This window comes from Erythrolamprus reginae, chromosome 2 (assembly GCF_031021105.1).
Source record: "Erythrolamprus reginae isolate rEryReg1 chromosome 2, rEryReg1.hap1, whole genome shotgun sequence".
Lineage (NCBI taxonomy): Eukaryota > Metazoa > Chordata > Lepidosauria > Squamata > Dipsadidae > Erythrolamprus > Erythrolamprus reginae.
In genome coordinates, this window is record NC_091951.1 from 293267210 (window position 1) to 293282995 (window position 15786).

Sequence of the window (15786 nt, forward strand, 5' to 3'; positions counted from 1 at the left end):
GAGTGCTTCTTTCTCTGTATACAAAACATCACATATCAGGAGTAGCATATTAAACTAGACTTTTGCAAGTCTATTTATGTTCTGAACTTAGAGATTAAATGTATGTAAATCCCTGAAGTATATGTGGTAGCCTTGGGCAAAAGAAAGGCAATAAAATCACGTTAGGTGTAGGGACAGTGATCATGATTAACACATGATAAATAATGTAACAATTTAAAATAATAGGACAGAGGGTTTCCCCCCCCTCTTTTTCTCCCTCCCTCCCGCCTTCCTTTTTCTTTCTTTCTTTCTCACTTTCTTTCTTTCTTTCTCACTTTCTCTCTTCCTGTTTTTTCTTTTTTTTCTCTCTCTCTCCTTTCTTTTCCTTTCTTTCTCTTTCTCTTTCTTTCTTTGTCTTTCTCTCTCACACATACACAGTTCCCCCCTCTCCCTCCCTCCCTCACACACACACACACACACACACACACACACTTCTTTCTCCCTCTCTTTCTTTCTCTCTCTCATGCAGTGTTCCTCTCTCTCTTTCCTCCCCCCCTCTCATTAGAGCAGCAGTATTGGGAGAAGGAACAAAGTGGCAGGTCCGTGGGATTCGAGGTAGAGGTAGGCAGCAGTCACCCAAAAGTCCCATGGACTTTTTTCATCTGACCTTTCCTGCCCATCCCTGCAGACTTTGGGAGATGCTGGCCAGGGCAGGAGCCTTCTAACCACCGCACAAAGGTTGCTAGGCTGTCCTCTGCCACCTCGTCCCAGCAGCCTTTGGGAGAAGCTGGTCAGGAGCAGGACACTGCTAACTACCACGTGAAGGTTGCCGGGCTGCCCTCTGCCTCCCCATCCCCATAGCCTTTGGGAGATGCTGCCCTGGTGGGGTGGGAGGGTAGGCTAGCGCAAATGCTTACCTGTATGTAGGCAGGAGGAGGCAGTTCTGAGGATGCATGTGGTGAACATGAGGCAGGGCGAGCATGCGCAGAAGCAAAAGCCAGCAAAAAATAAGGGGGAAGAAGGCCAAACATGTGCAGTGATGAAAACTCAGCTTCTGTGCATGCATGGCAGCAAAAACCAGGAAAAATAGCAAAAAAGAGAGAGATAGTGGTGTCAACGTACTAGCACCAACAGACCCAGCTCCAAGACATCACCACCAGTTTACTACCGGTTCTATAGAACCAGTATGAACTGGGAAGAACCTGCCTCTCATCTTTATGTTATGAATTATTTTAGCATGGTTTTTATTTAGTTCATTTCCAATAAATCCAAGTTAATCTCATATTATTTCTCTTCAATATTTCTATTCTATTGAATTCAGCAATTGTATTAATGCTGGTTTCCTATTAATCATGTGCCATTTGTAACATTCTAATCTTTACATTTTATATCATATTTATTCTTTATTCTGCAAAATCATCTATGAAAGACTGAAGAAACTTGTCTTTTTCTTTCTAGAAGTTTGATGCATGTAGTTGGGAATAAATAAATAGTAATTTGCATTAATCATTTCTCCAGGCTATCTCATGCTCTTAACTGACAGCGTTTCATATACTCATTACTTTTTCTTCTTATAACAGGCAGTATATCTTTATGCATCTCTTGCTGCAATCTAAGTTTGAAGATAATATTGTATCATGTCCTATTTGAACATTTCTTGGATCTGGCTTAGGACCAGACTATCTTTGGAACCACTTCCTGCCACATACCTTCCAGCAACCAATAAGGACCCACAGAGTCTATAAGTGTAATATGGATGGATGGATGGATGGATGGATGGATGGATGGATGGATGGATAGATAGATAGATAGATAGATAGATAGATAGATAGATAGATAGATAGATAGATAGATAGATTTCTGAGTCTCGGGTTGGCTACTGAATGAAGTAAATTCAAGACTACTGGAGTGTTTCCTGATCAAGCAGGATTTATCTTAAGCAACTCGCTACACAAGAATCTATCAGTTATTCTCACTAGATATTTTTTAGGGTCCCCCCCCCTCAATAGACTTTTCATAGCTGAGGATATGTAATTTTTTAACTTTTAGTCAGCATATACTAACCCCCATTTCTGGATTTTTGATGATCATCCATCCCAGCCACCAAATCTACATTCATGATAATGTGGTCTTTTCACTTTTTAAAATTTTATTTCATTTCTTGATATTATACTTTTCCCCCCCTGAGATTAAACACACCTTTTTCTTCCCTAAAAGAACCTGAAAATTGGGTGTGTCTTATACTCTGAATGTAGCTTTTTTCGAAGCTTTTTTTTCCAGCCCTAACTAGGTTCTAACGATCTTCCCAGCTGTTACCTTGCAGGCTCTTTCACTGTTACTCTCTCCAAATAAGGTTTTTTAAGCCCTAACCAGGGGATAAAATAATGTGTTGAAGCTGACCAGATTAAGGATGCTAGCCAGATGAATATCTGATAAGCAGAATCTTTCCCCCATTTTCCTTCCCAAAGGTGTACCTTATACTCTGAAAAATATGGTAATCACAGTAATACTCTAGATTTTTGCTACTTTAATTCAGTTACTCATAATTCCTAGTCAATAACTAAAGAGAGAATTACCATTTTTGACTTTTTGTCTTCCTGAATTATGACATGTTTAAGGATAAAGCACCTATGTGCATGGGGTTGAGATAATAAATGTGCTGCTACTAGAAAAATTAGGTATTTTTTAAAATACCAGGAAAATGAAATAAAAAGTACCTCAATTCTAGTTTATGTTTATCAACAGAAAATGTATCCAGAGACCAGATTTTTGGCTCAATAACTTGTATGCTTTTGCTGAATATATCTTTGCAGAAATCTATTAAAGTAAACATTACTATATTCAAAAACTGCTATGTTTTTTTTCTATATTACCTTTGTACTGTCATATTTGATTTAATGTGTGCCATAAATAAAGTATGACTTTGTGTAATAACCAACAAGTAAATATCTGTTCTATTATTTATTTTGAATACTGTTTCAAATAATGAAAGCTCCTGTTTGAGAATTTATTTTCTTTTAGGTTTATAATTAATTTTGCAACCCGATCTTTCAGCATAATTATTGTTTCATTCGAGGAAAAGATAATGTAGAACTTATTCTAAAATAAATACTATCAACAAATTTTAAAAAGTCATTTTAGTGGAGTAATTATCTTTATGGAGATTCTAAAATTATTTTCTTTTTGGTAAAGCATGGATGGACGGATGGATGGACTGACAGACAGACAGACAGATAGATAGATAGATAGATGTATTAATTTACATTATTATCAACATCATCATCATATGATATATGTTGCGACTATGACATGCATTTGTATTTAATGCTATATTGGGAATCATTAATACTGATCCATTAAAACTACCGTAATACACTTTTATTTTTATTTTTATTTTATTTTTTTATAAATAAAAAATCGGACCAAAATCAATACAATCCCTGTCTGAGTTCCATCCACTTGATAATTACTAGAAAACTACTAATATTACAATCTATGATTAAGTTCCACTAACAAAAATTACAAACACAATTAAATTAAGCCGTCACAATACAAACGCCTGCTTGCTTGCAGGTATAACTTCCCCTTTCTCTCTCTCTCTCTCTCCTCTCTTTCTTCTCTCCTTTTTCCATTCTTTCCTTTTCTACCCCTTTTCTTTTCCTGTTATTGTTGGATTATCAAATATTACAGCTATAAGATTATTCAAATAAGAATACTGAATACGAAATACTTACATATGGACAAATACTTGGAATGTGTAAACAATAATATATATAAGCTGTGATATAACAACACTGTTTACCCCATTCCCCTCCCATCTCTCTTTTTTGTACTCCCATCCCCCTTCTCCCCTGTTTTACCTCCTTTTATATAAACCAATAAAGTATTTTTTTTAAAAAATATATTATTTCTATAAATAAATTACAGATATATAAATAATGAAATCCATTGTAACTTCCAAAATGAAACAATAAAAAGAAAAGATATATTTTAAAACAACAACAACAAACTAATACACTTTTGTTTTATAATGAAATACTGCTCACACTTCTATGTGCTGTGCTCTTGTTTCTTTTTTGGCATTTTCTTTTTTTTTTAATTATTTTCTTATTCACTCCCTGGATATAAATTTTCTTTTTGAAAGAGTTGAAGTGGGCTATATTAGTATAAATTAGTACTTAACATTAATAGAATAGAATAGAATAGGATTCTTTATTGGTCAAGTGTGGTTGGGAATCTGTCATTGGTGCATGGTCTCAGTGTATATAAAAGAAAATACAGCATACATTTATCAAGAATCATGTGGTACAACACTTAATGATTATCATAGGGTACAAATAAGCAATCAGGAAACAATCAATATTATTATAAATCGTAAGGATATAAGCAACAAGTTACAATCTTCGGAAAGTCTTTGGAGAGGGGCAGCATACAAATCTAATAAATAAATAAATAAATTTTACAGTCAAAAATCGGAGGAGACGGGTGATAGGAACAATGAGAAGATTAATAGCAATAGGAATGCAGCCTTAGTGAATAGTTTGACAGGGGTAAGGGAACTACAGTATTTGTTTAGCAGAGTGATGGCATTGGGGGAAAACTGTTCTTGTTTTCTAGTTGTTCTGTGTGGAGTGCTCTATAGTATTATTTTGAGGGAGGGTGTTGAAACAATTTATGTCCAGGATATGAAGGATCAGTAAATATTTTCACAGCCCTCTTTTTTGTCTCGTGCAGGTATATAGGTCCTCACTGGAAGGCAGGTTGTCAATAATCGTTTTTTCCGCAATTGCTTTTCTGCAGTCTTCTACTAATTTATTTATTATTCCTCCTTTTTATCTCATTGCTGAATAAATGTGCTTATAAAGCGTGTGGTGCTTACATGTGGTAATTGACTCTCATGGGGAGATATGGCCAAGCAGAAGCAAGCAATAGGTGCAGACTCAAATAGCCTCTGAGGAACAGAAGGCTTGTTGCAGAGGCTCTCATGCTCAGTGAAAAAATTAATAAGAAAAGGACCATCTGCTGGATTCTTAAAAGCAATTAGTAACAATAGGTCACTAGGTAAATGGCAGTTGGCACATCTGTTATATGTTTTATTATCTCAGTACCCAGTTGAGTTTCTCTTAGATATAGCTTTCCAAGAAATTGATCTAAAAGAGTCTGTGTAGTATTGTCAGCTCTCTCTGTATAGGATATGTCTTTAATCCTAATTTAACTTCCTTTTTAAATTTGTAATTAAAATTTCCTTTAAAAAAACTATACTGATTTCACTTAAACAGAGGGATACCTATATGAATCTATGGCAGCAAAAGTAAAAACTACAGTGAGTCTTGTAGACCTTCAAAACAATAACATATTCTTCATGATAAAGGTTTTGTGAACACAAATCAGTCTTCATGATAAAGGTTTTGTGAACACAAATCAGTCAGCTTCATATGATGCCGGAAGGTTATCTCACCTACAAAAAGATATTGACAAAATTGAACGGGTCCAAAGACAGGCTACAAGAATGGTGGAAGGTCTTAAGCATAAAACGTATCAGGAAAGACTTCATGAACTCAATCTGTATAGTCTGGAGGACAGAAGGAAAAGGGGGGACATGATCGAAACATTTAAATATGTTAAAGGGTTAAATAAGGTCCAGGAGGGAAGTGTTTTTAATAGGAAAGTGAACACAAGAACAAGGGGCACAATCTGAAGTTAGTTGGGGGAAAGATCAAAAGCAACATGAGAAAATATTATTTTACTGAAAGAGTAGTAGATCATTGGAACAAACCTCCAGCAGATGTGGTAGATAAATCCACAGTAACTGAATTTAAACATGCCTGGGATAAACATATATCCATCCTAAGATAAAATACAGAAAATAGTATAAGGGCAGACTAGATGGACCATGTCTTTTTCTGCCGCCTATGTTATTCTCAGTTGACAATTGTATTCAAGCATGAATGTAGAGAAAAACAAAAAGTGAACAGTGAAATATGAGAAAAATAGAAGTGTTGAAAGTACAAATTGTGATAATTACATTAAAAATAAAATGAGTGTTGAATAAATTATTATTATTATTATTATTATTATTTATTATTATTATTATTATTTATTAGATTTGTATGCCACCCCTCTCTGTAGACTCAGGGAGGCTCACAGCAATAATAAAAACAATATTGAGTAACAAATCTAATAATTAAAAAACTAAAAAAAAATGTATTTAAAAATAAAACATACACACAAACATACCATGCATAAAATATATAGGCCAGGGGAGATGTCTCAATTCCCCCATGCCTGACGGCAGAGATGGGTCTTAAGAAGTTTACGAAAGGCAAGGAAGGTACAAAAATACAAAAACCATCCATAATCTTTTATTAAATATAATACAAATATACTGGCAATACTTGATAATTCAACTTTGCATAGATCTATAATAATTTGAGTGAAGTCCAATGTTATTACATTTAACATTTATGTAGCTGAGGTTTACAGCAATTTCCCACTGCTCCCCAAAAATGTCACATTACTGTACTTTGGTCTTATGGCCTATTTGCTCAGTGTAATCCATAATAGTGAAACTTCAATTAGTTCTTCAGATGTAATACTGCTTTAAAAAAATGCAAATATGGAGAAAGTATTAGGTCCCTCAGAAATTCGGGAATGAGTGAGAATGTGGACTTTTTGGTTAATACATTAGAAATAGAGATATTTGAATAAATGGGTTCAACCATAAATTGATTCATATGAACAAATAAATATCTTTACAGACATTATTTATTTCATGGTTTCAGAGGATATGACTGATTTTGTATGCGAAAGAGATAGCTGTTTGGATGGTGCTTTGAATTGATTTTGAGAAAAAATGGATATGGAAGAAAAGGAAACAAATGAGACAAGAATGAAGAAAAAACATGAAGAAATATATCAAATGAGTTTCTAGGAACTAATTTTAACTATTTTTCTTTTTTTGTCCCTCGTGGCTTTATTTGTTATTTACTATTTTTTGGTCATTTTCTGTGCTTTCAATTAAATTGCTTACTTTACAATGGCATGAAGGGTATATACATTAGAAAGTGTATATACAGTGGAAAGGTAAAGAAAATAGTGCTAAATTATTCCCAAATGATTACAAGAAAAGTGCATTAATATGTTCAGGTAATCATCAGGAGTCAAATTTAATTTGTGTATATCTTTATTTTTAATTTTAAAAACATTATTCCTAACTGGCATAATATTTCATGATTAGAAGATCAATATTTTGGTTATCTATTTTAGAAAAGAATGATTAGTTATTTTTACTTGACTTAAAATTATTAAAACTATATTTTAAATGTTTTTAGATATCCTGAATTAGCGTCTATATGCAGAAGTTCAAGTACCTTAATACTGTATCCTGGAGCTGGAGCAACAAATTTAGAAGAAATGGATTTGAGTTCCACTGATTCCTATACGATCATAATCATTGATGGAACATGGAGTCAAGCAAAAGATATATTTTTAAAGAACCCACTTTTTCAAATGCCTAAGCAGGTAAGATTGAGAATTCTTATGATTACAGTTAAAGTTCCGTGTTGGAGCAATTCTTTGCACACATTTTAAAGGTTCATAGCAGTTTAATATGCTTTGCTTCGAGGTTTTTAAAAAATGAAACATAGATATTTGTTTAAATACCGGTACATATTTTTGGTACAACTGCCCATTCCTCAGATAGATGAGCTGTCTTTATCTCAGTTACCCCAAATGAACTTTTTTTAATTGAAAAAAGACTAGTTCTATTTACAGACCAACTTCTGTATCCATGAGAAACTTAAAGTGTGTATGATATTTAGATACCATATGCATAAATATATGATTATAGGCTTGATCATGCACTTTTTTCACTCTGGGATAGTAATAAAGCATTATCTGAATTGGCTTATGTGAATTAGGATAGATTTATTGTTGTGGTTAGCTCTGGCCCAGCTCCTGCTCCAAGGAATGTGGAGGTGGATGTGGGGGTAACATCCATATGCCACAGGCCTGTTTTGCTCCCGATAGAATCTCCCGACGAAGTCTCCTCTGACCAAGGAAGCGTGAGTGACAGGGAAGAGGGGAGTTTGGCAGACAGCCCAGAAGGATCAATCATCCTTATCATCCCTGGATTCTGAACAAGAACTTATGACAGACCCACGCATGCGTAGAGTGATGCATAGGAGAGAACCCCTGAGGGATTATTACAGGAGATACGTGAGGCCACATGTGGTTGGGTGGGGCTGCTGTAATTAGTGCTACAGCTAAAAAGAGCAGAGTGCTGGTTTAGCCTCGTGGAAGTTTATGTAATTCATAGTTTCGTCAAGATCGTGGTTTGCTGTTTCCATGTTCAAGTCTGTGTGTGGACTTTCTGGGCTTTGGAATTGGACTCAATTTCCCAGTTACTGGGTGAGAACTTGGATTGCATTTAACCTGTGCCTTGTGTGTACCAGAAAATCCCTTTGACATTTTAAAAGGGAGTTTTTTCTGCTTTTCTGCTGATAAAGACTTTTGGTTTTCCTTCTATGGTGTGGCGTGTGTCTGTTTGGGACTAATTACCCTGTAATTACGGGCTTTGGGGACACGCCGGCAGAACATTTATGTTTTCTTATTAGCTTATCTCTAGGACAATCCTTCTCAAATAGTGGGGCGCACCCCTTGGGTGTGGGTGGAGAAATGCCAGGGGGCACGTGTGACCCCCCGGGAACATGTGTGGTCCCTGTCGAGTATTTTCACAGTTGCACACTGCTCCGAGTCCAGAAAAGAAGGCGGCCAAACCAGGCAGGGCAGCTGCGTAGGTTCTTGTTCTCAGGAGTGCCACAGTAGCTATGAACAGCATGGCAAACCTGCTGCTGGACAAGGAGGAGCATCTTCTGCAGCTGGACAAAGCTTCGAACAACACCCTAAAGCTTCCTTCCATACAATTCAACCACCATACAATAAGGTGGTGCTTATAGGTTAGGCCGATGACCCCAAAACATTGCCTTGATTAAGCTGGCCTGACCCCATGTCAAAAGACGGCTCTAACCATGGTAGCCTATGCCTGCCTAACAGGAAATAGGGTCTACTGAATTCAGTGTGACTTACTCCCAGGTAAGTGGGTAGAGCAGTCTTCCCCAGCCAATAGTTTGCTTGCAGCTCATAATAAGTAAAATAATAATTATTAATACTAAAATTCCATTGGGGCCCAGATCGGAGAATCCCCCCCCCCCAAAGTGTTTACTTCTTTCTGGTGTGTGGCATAACAGAAAATAATTGAGAATCACTGCTCTAGCAATGGAAATAACATATAAATAGTGGTGACAGTTAACTGAAGAAAAATATAACCAGCTAATTTATTTACATGGCAAAGAAAGGCGATAGTCTTGATCATTGTAAGTTTAGATGTGCACATTTTACACTTGATGGCAGATGAAAGCTGCTAGCACTTTTGCTATTTGAATTGCTCTTTTAGAAAAGAGCATAATTTGCCCTTTCGTAAATGTATTTCATGATTGATATGAAGACAGTAGTCCTACTGTGATATCGTAATAACAATTTAATGTCTTCAGCAAAGAGCCTTTATTGGAATGATATTGCGTGACAGGATTAATTTTTACTTTTTTTTAATAATGTTGTACCAGATTGTGGTATTGCATTTTGGCTGATACATGTGACAATTTTAGATTTTCATTATGTTCTTCAAACTAATGAGTGTCATAAGAATAAGAATTGTCATTACTTACTTCAGTCATATTTTGACTCTTCAAGAATTCTAATTCATATTGTCTTAAGAAAAATCAAGTCATTATCCAAATTACAAATAATACTTCTAGTTCAGGATTGATATTTGCCCTGTATTCTTATCTTCTGTTAGGAACACACTAAAGGGAATAGAATTAATTAGTCCTTGAAACTATAGTAACATCCTTTTTAGAATGTGTGTCTTTAAAAAAAAAACATTAATTCCTCTTTGTTTCCAAAATGAGTATGGAGGCTTCTTACATATTAGAAATACTGGTGCAAAGTAAAGTAAATTTGTGATATGTAATAAGTTATTGGATTTCTTGTTGCTGGCCATAGGAGAATCGTTGTACTTCAAGTTTGGCACTCAAACTTAGATGACTGACTTATCTTTAGTTTCCATTCTCAGCAAAAGGTCCATTGGATGATTTGGTCTAATCACTGTCTTTCAGCCCAAATTATTCTGCAGAGTTGTTATGGAGAAAACTGGATAAAGAGAGTGCTGCCATAAATGCCTGAAAGAAAGACCATAGAATGAACAAATGAGAGAAATATTAAGGAACAGTAGCTTCACAACAATGCGGTTGGGTCATTCTTATTTGAGTTTTTGTTCAGTAATCCACTAATACAACTAATTTAGGACCATAGTAATCTTTGAAAAGATTGGCATGCAGGAAGATAAGCAAATTTCTTTGTTGCTTTTCATGCTCAAATCTGAATTTTAAATACTACCAAAAACAACTGCCCAGAAGGACTTGAATTGTTCAGAAAGGTTGTGCCCCTGGCTCATTGATAAGGAAGCTCTTTCATGATTATGTAAACATCTCTTAACCTGAAATAGTAGAAATTTAGCCATCTCAATATATAGCAAAACATTACCATCAAATATAATCTTTCTTTGTCTATAAATTTCTTTAATCACTATTATGTACCAGTATCTGAAAAATTAGAAATTTTTCTCATCATTCCTATCACCCATTTCCTCCCATGGTGACTGTATGACTGTAACTTGTTGCTTATATCCTAAGATTTTTATTAATATTGCTTCTTCATTGCTTATTTGACCCCTATGACAATCATTAAGTGTTGTACCACATGATTCTTGACAAATGTATATCTTATTTTATGTACGCTGAGAGCATATGCACCAAGACAAATTCCTTGTGTGTCCAATCACACTTGGCCAATAAAAATTCTATTCTATTCATTCTATTCTACATTAAATAATGAAAACAGAAATATGAATCATTTGCAAAGATCTCAATAATTATATTTTTAAAATACAATTTATATGGAAAAAGAAATAATTTGCTATTGGCAGTAAAAGTTATTGGTGTTTTTTTAGTCTGAACAGCCAATACATTTAAAGAGCATCTTTCATGTCTCTTATTTCTTTTAATTCAAAATATGTATTATAGCACTATAATAATTATTCATATTATTGTACTATTTTGTCTGTGAATGTGTGTGTATACACATCTACACCAGGGATAAGTTACTCCTGGTTCGGACCAGTTCGGGCAAATCGTTAATGACTTGCTGGTTATATCACAAGGATGTTATTCACCCAGTTCAGTTGATGCCGATCTGTGGGCGCCGCCATATTTTTTTTGAAATTTTTCCAAAAGGTTTTTTTCACCCAATGTTTTAAAAATTATTCTTTTTCTGAGCATGAGCAGAAGCTGAATTTCCAGTACTGTGCATGCAGTCACCATATTATTTTTGCCTTTAAAAAAATTTTGTTTGGATTTTTTGCTATTGTGCGTCCATATGGTGTGGGAGGAAGCAAACCATCAGCGAGGTAAATAGGAATCCACATATGCACATACTGTGTTTGTCCTTGACTAGAGTATTATAATAATAAGATCCAATTGGTAATTCTTATTTTTTCTAGGGAATTACCTGTTTATAAACTACCTGTATTTTTTGGTGTATGAGACACACCTTTTATACCACAAAAAAGTGTATCAAAACTGGGTGCATCTTATACACTAAATGTTGCATGGGGGGGAGTTGAGCGGCGGCAGTGGCCTTTCTGGGTTTGAGGCCGGTGGCTCGGCCCCGGGGATGGGGCCAGGCATTCGGAGCAGAGGGCACCAGATGCCGAATTCCTGAGCCTATCTCCCTGCAAGAGACTGGCGGGCATTGGCTGATGAGCCTTCCCAGCAAGCTGAAAAGTGGCTCGGGCAAACAGCTGTGGGGGCCAGACAGGGGCCGCCTCTCCCCAGCTTCGGCAGCTTCGGGGGCACCTTCGGGAGGGTGCAGTAGTTGGTGAAGGGCGCTCCGTGCAAGCAGATTTCTTCTTCATTAAATCTTCATTAACTTTATTCAAATCTTTAAAATCAAATAAGAGTGGAAGGAAACATGCAAAAATGCTAAATATATTTTTATGGAAATGAATTCAGAGACATTAAATTCAGTGCAGATGCATTTGGGATTTCCTTAATGATAGTTAAAAGGCAGTTCTCAGATTTCTAATTTTCAAAAATATTTTTGTAAAATAGACTTTAAAAAAAGACTTGCAATCATCTATTTCTAGCATGAATGCCTTTTAAAACAAAACTTCAATGTATACTTCTGCTAAGCAAAGAAAGTGAGTTCATGAGTTCACAGATGATTTATATTTTGTTTTCTATGTTCATGGTCAAAGCTATCAAGGCAGGAGCAAGAGCTTGAGATGAGACAAGATTTTCATCAAAACGTGGTGCTGACCTCCATATCCAAGCCCGAGAAACAAGCAGCAAAAAATCCATGGCCATCTAAGGGCAGGAGAAAGAGACAAGATTTAAATGCTGGAGCTATTATAAATAGCAGACTTTATTATTTGATTCTACAATAGATCATTTTTGTATCTGTAGTAGAAGCAATAATTTCCTTTTGAGCCTGACTTTTTATTATTCCATTGTTTGTTTATGAGTGCTGATTTGGGGTTTTTATTTTTAAAACAAAACATATACAGTGTTCCCTCGATTTTCGCAGGGGATGCGTTCTGAGACTGGCCGCGAAAGTCGAATTTCCGCGAAGTAGAGATGCGGAAGTAAATACTCTATTTTTGGCTATGAACAGTATCACAAGCCTTCCCTTAACACTTTAAACCCCTAAATTGCAATTTTCCATTCCCTTAGCAACCGTTTAGATTATTACTAACCATGTTTAGTTATTAAAGTTTATTAAAAAAAAAAATTATTAAAGGCAGACGAAAGTTTGGCAATGACATATGACGTCATCGGGCGGGAAAAAACGTGGTATAGGGAAAAAACCTGCAAAGTATTTTTTAATTAATATTTTTGAAAAACTGTGGTATAGACATTTTGCGAAGTTTGAACCCGCGAAAATCGAGTGAACACTGTACATCTTTTAGGGACAAAACGTTGCCCTGATCCTTTCTCTGACATCATTTCTTATACATAGTCATTGCAATTGTAAGTGAAGTCACCAGGCGACTAGACTCAATTTTATTTTATTTTTTATTAGTTTATAGTATAAAATACAAAATGCAAAAGAAAATAGTAGGAAAAATAGAGGAGGGAAAAGGGAAGTGAAAAGTGTAGAAAAAAAGGGAGGAAAGAAAGAAAAGGCATTGGCTTGTGACTCCCTGTGGTACAGTTGAATAAGATAATAACATCAAACTTCCAAAGGTACTTTTTCAAGGGGAAACTGGACTTTCCAGAAGGTTCAGTTGCCTCTTGAAAAAGCACCTTTGTGACAACCAGGACAACTTGTTGCTTAAAATTAATATTTATGCATTAAGCAAATCTTTTGTCGTTAATATCATGATGTCATATTTTATCTCTTCCTGAATAATTATAGTTTCTATTTGCAAAGTATAAAGATGCTGGCATGGTGCATTTTGTTTCTTTAATTGCTATTACGGTATAAGAGCAATTATAAGTGCCTTTATAAGAGAATTTGGTGATTTTCTTTCTTTCTTTCTTTCTTTCTTTCTTTCTCTTTCTCTCTCTCTCCCTCCCTCATTCATTCATTCATTCATTCATTCATTTATTTATTTATTTATTTATTGGTTTAATTCTGACCATATATGTGGGAGATAATGCACAAAAGAGATTTGTATAAGTCATGAGGAGATTATTGTATCAGCAGCAGAAAGATATAGACAAAAAGGACTATGAAAATATCTTTTCACTTTATTGGGCCTATGTTTGGAAATAATTGCTGTTGTATGAGAAAATGTAGGTTAAAACTAACTTCTTGACATTTTAGCAATCAAAAGAGACAGGAAAAGAAGTGCTCCTATAGAAAATATTTGGTGACCTTTACAGACATTTCATATCCATTCATTTTATAGGGATAAATTTTTTCAGAGTTAATAAATGCAAAAAACCCCAATTCTTTAATTCTTTAATTAGATGTACTCTAAAGCTGAACATTTATGAAAGGTCAGTATTATTTTTATTAAAATATTCTCCATTCTGTTAATAAACAAATATTTGATCCCAGCTAATGTGAAGCAAACTGTACAGCAACGAGAATGTTTACTCCCTGTTAATCTGATAACTTTTATTTAGATTTACCAACTCATATTTTTCTCCGTGTTTGAGAGATGTTAAAGTTGTGAACCCTTTTGAATTTTTAATATTTCCGTATAAATATCAACTGCCATCTTCATTATATTTTAATCTCTCTCTCTCTAAAGGGTTATATCACAATTCTTTTCTTTTTATGTTCTGTCCTTTCTAATTACCAAATCATAAAGTTTCTTGTTTGTCCCAGTGTCGAGCCACCCCAAAATAAGATCCACATCACCGGATTTAATACTAAAAGTTTAGTACAAATAAGAGTCGTTTGAGTCTCTTCTAAAATAAAGTAAATAAAGTAAAATCTAATAAAGTCTTCATCATGCTGCTAATAATGTCTTAGCTGCTGGCCAGATTCCCAGGAATAGACAAACACAATAATAATTACTAGATTGAAGCAGAGTTCCTTATCATAGACTTACAGAGGTTTGCTGGAAGCCCGGAGCTAATGAATGCGGAATGTGGTTCTTTTAAAATCACAAGCCGAAGACAATATACAGTAATACCTCATGATACGAACTTATTGGTGCAAGGAGGAGGTTCGTAAGACGAAAGGTTCGTAAGACGAAACATTGTTTCCCATAGGAAACAATGTAAAGTCAATTAATCCGTGCAACCAAAACCCCCCCCGCAAAAAAACGGCTTTCGGTGACTGCTGGGAAGCCGCGCGGCTGTTTTAAAAGGTGACAGCCGGCCTGGGGGGCTTCCCAGCACCCCCCGAACCCTGGTTTGGGGTTCGGGGGGTGCTGGCAAGCCCCCCAGGCCGGCTGCGACCTTTTAAAAGAGCCGCGCCGCTTCGCAGCTGTCTCCCGAAGCCGAACGCAGAAGTTCGGCTTTAGCGTTCGGAAGTTCGGCTTTAGCGTTCAGCTTCGGGAGACAGCTGCGAAGCGGCGTGGGTGTTTTAAAAGGTCGCAGCCGGCCTGGGGGGCTTGCCAGCACCCCCCCGAACCGAACCCGGGGTTCAGCAAAATTTTGCCTCTTCTTACGAACTTTGTTCAAGTTACGAACCGGCGTTCGGGAGGCTTCTGGGAAGCCCCGCCGCCCGGCTGTTACCTTTTAAAACAGCCGCGCGGCTTCCCAGCAGTCTCCGAACGCCGGTTCGTAACTCGAAAAAAGTTCGTAAGAAGAGGCAAAATTTTTCTGAACCCCGGGTTCGTATCACGAGTTGTTCGTAAGACGAGGGGTTCGTATCTTGAGGTACCACTGTATACAGCAAGAGTTTGGAATGAAAAAGCATTGTCCTCTGCACCAAAGCATCACGTGATTCAGCCTTAAATAGCCTGAGGGCGTGGCATAGTAGCCAGCAGTGCTACTCATGAGGAAGCCTCTTCCTGGGTAACCACTTTTGACTCTTATAGGCCCTGCAAGTCCTAGCATCAAAAAGAGTCTCCTCTCCTCCTGAGTCACTCATCTCAGGAAGTGCAGAAGGCCCTGGTTTCTCTTCAGCCTCTGACACCACGTCCTCTTCACTCTTAGGCTCGGGTATCAGGAACAAAGGCTGCCTGTACTATGCTACCAGTGCCTCTGGGTCCTCTGGACCCATTGCTAT

At 36.3% G+C, this 15786-nt stretch overlaps 1 protein-coding gene across 2 annotated transcripts in view; it reads left to right on the forward strand.

The window, feature by feature from the left end:
• Positions 1-15786, forward strand: part of DTWD2 (DTW domain containing 2) — a 102511-nt gene that overhangs the window by 56602 nt on the left and 30123 nt on the right. For both annotated transcript variants that reach the window (XR_011558333.1, XM_070742868.1), the window contains exon 4: positions 7311-7500. Coding sequence is in view for 1 of the 2 variants with exons in the window: in XM_070742868.1 (XP_070598969.1) it covers positions 7311-7500 (190 nt within the window). In the remaining variant the exon portion in view is untranslated. The remainder of the gene's footprint in view (positions 1-7310; positions 7501-15786) is intronic.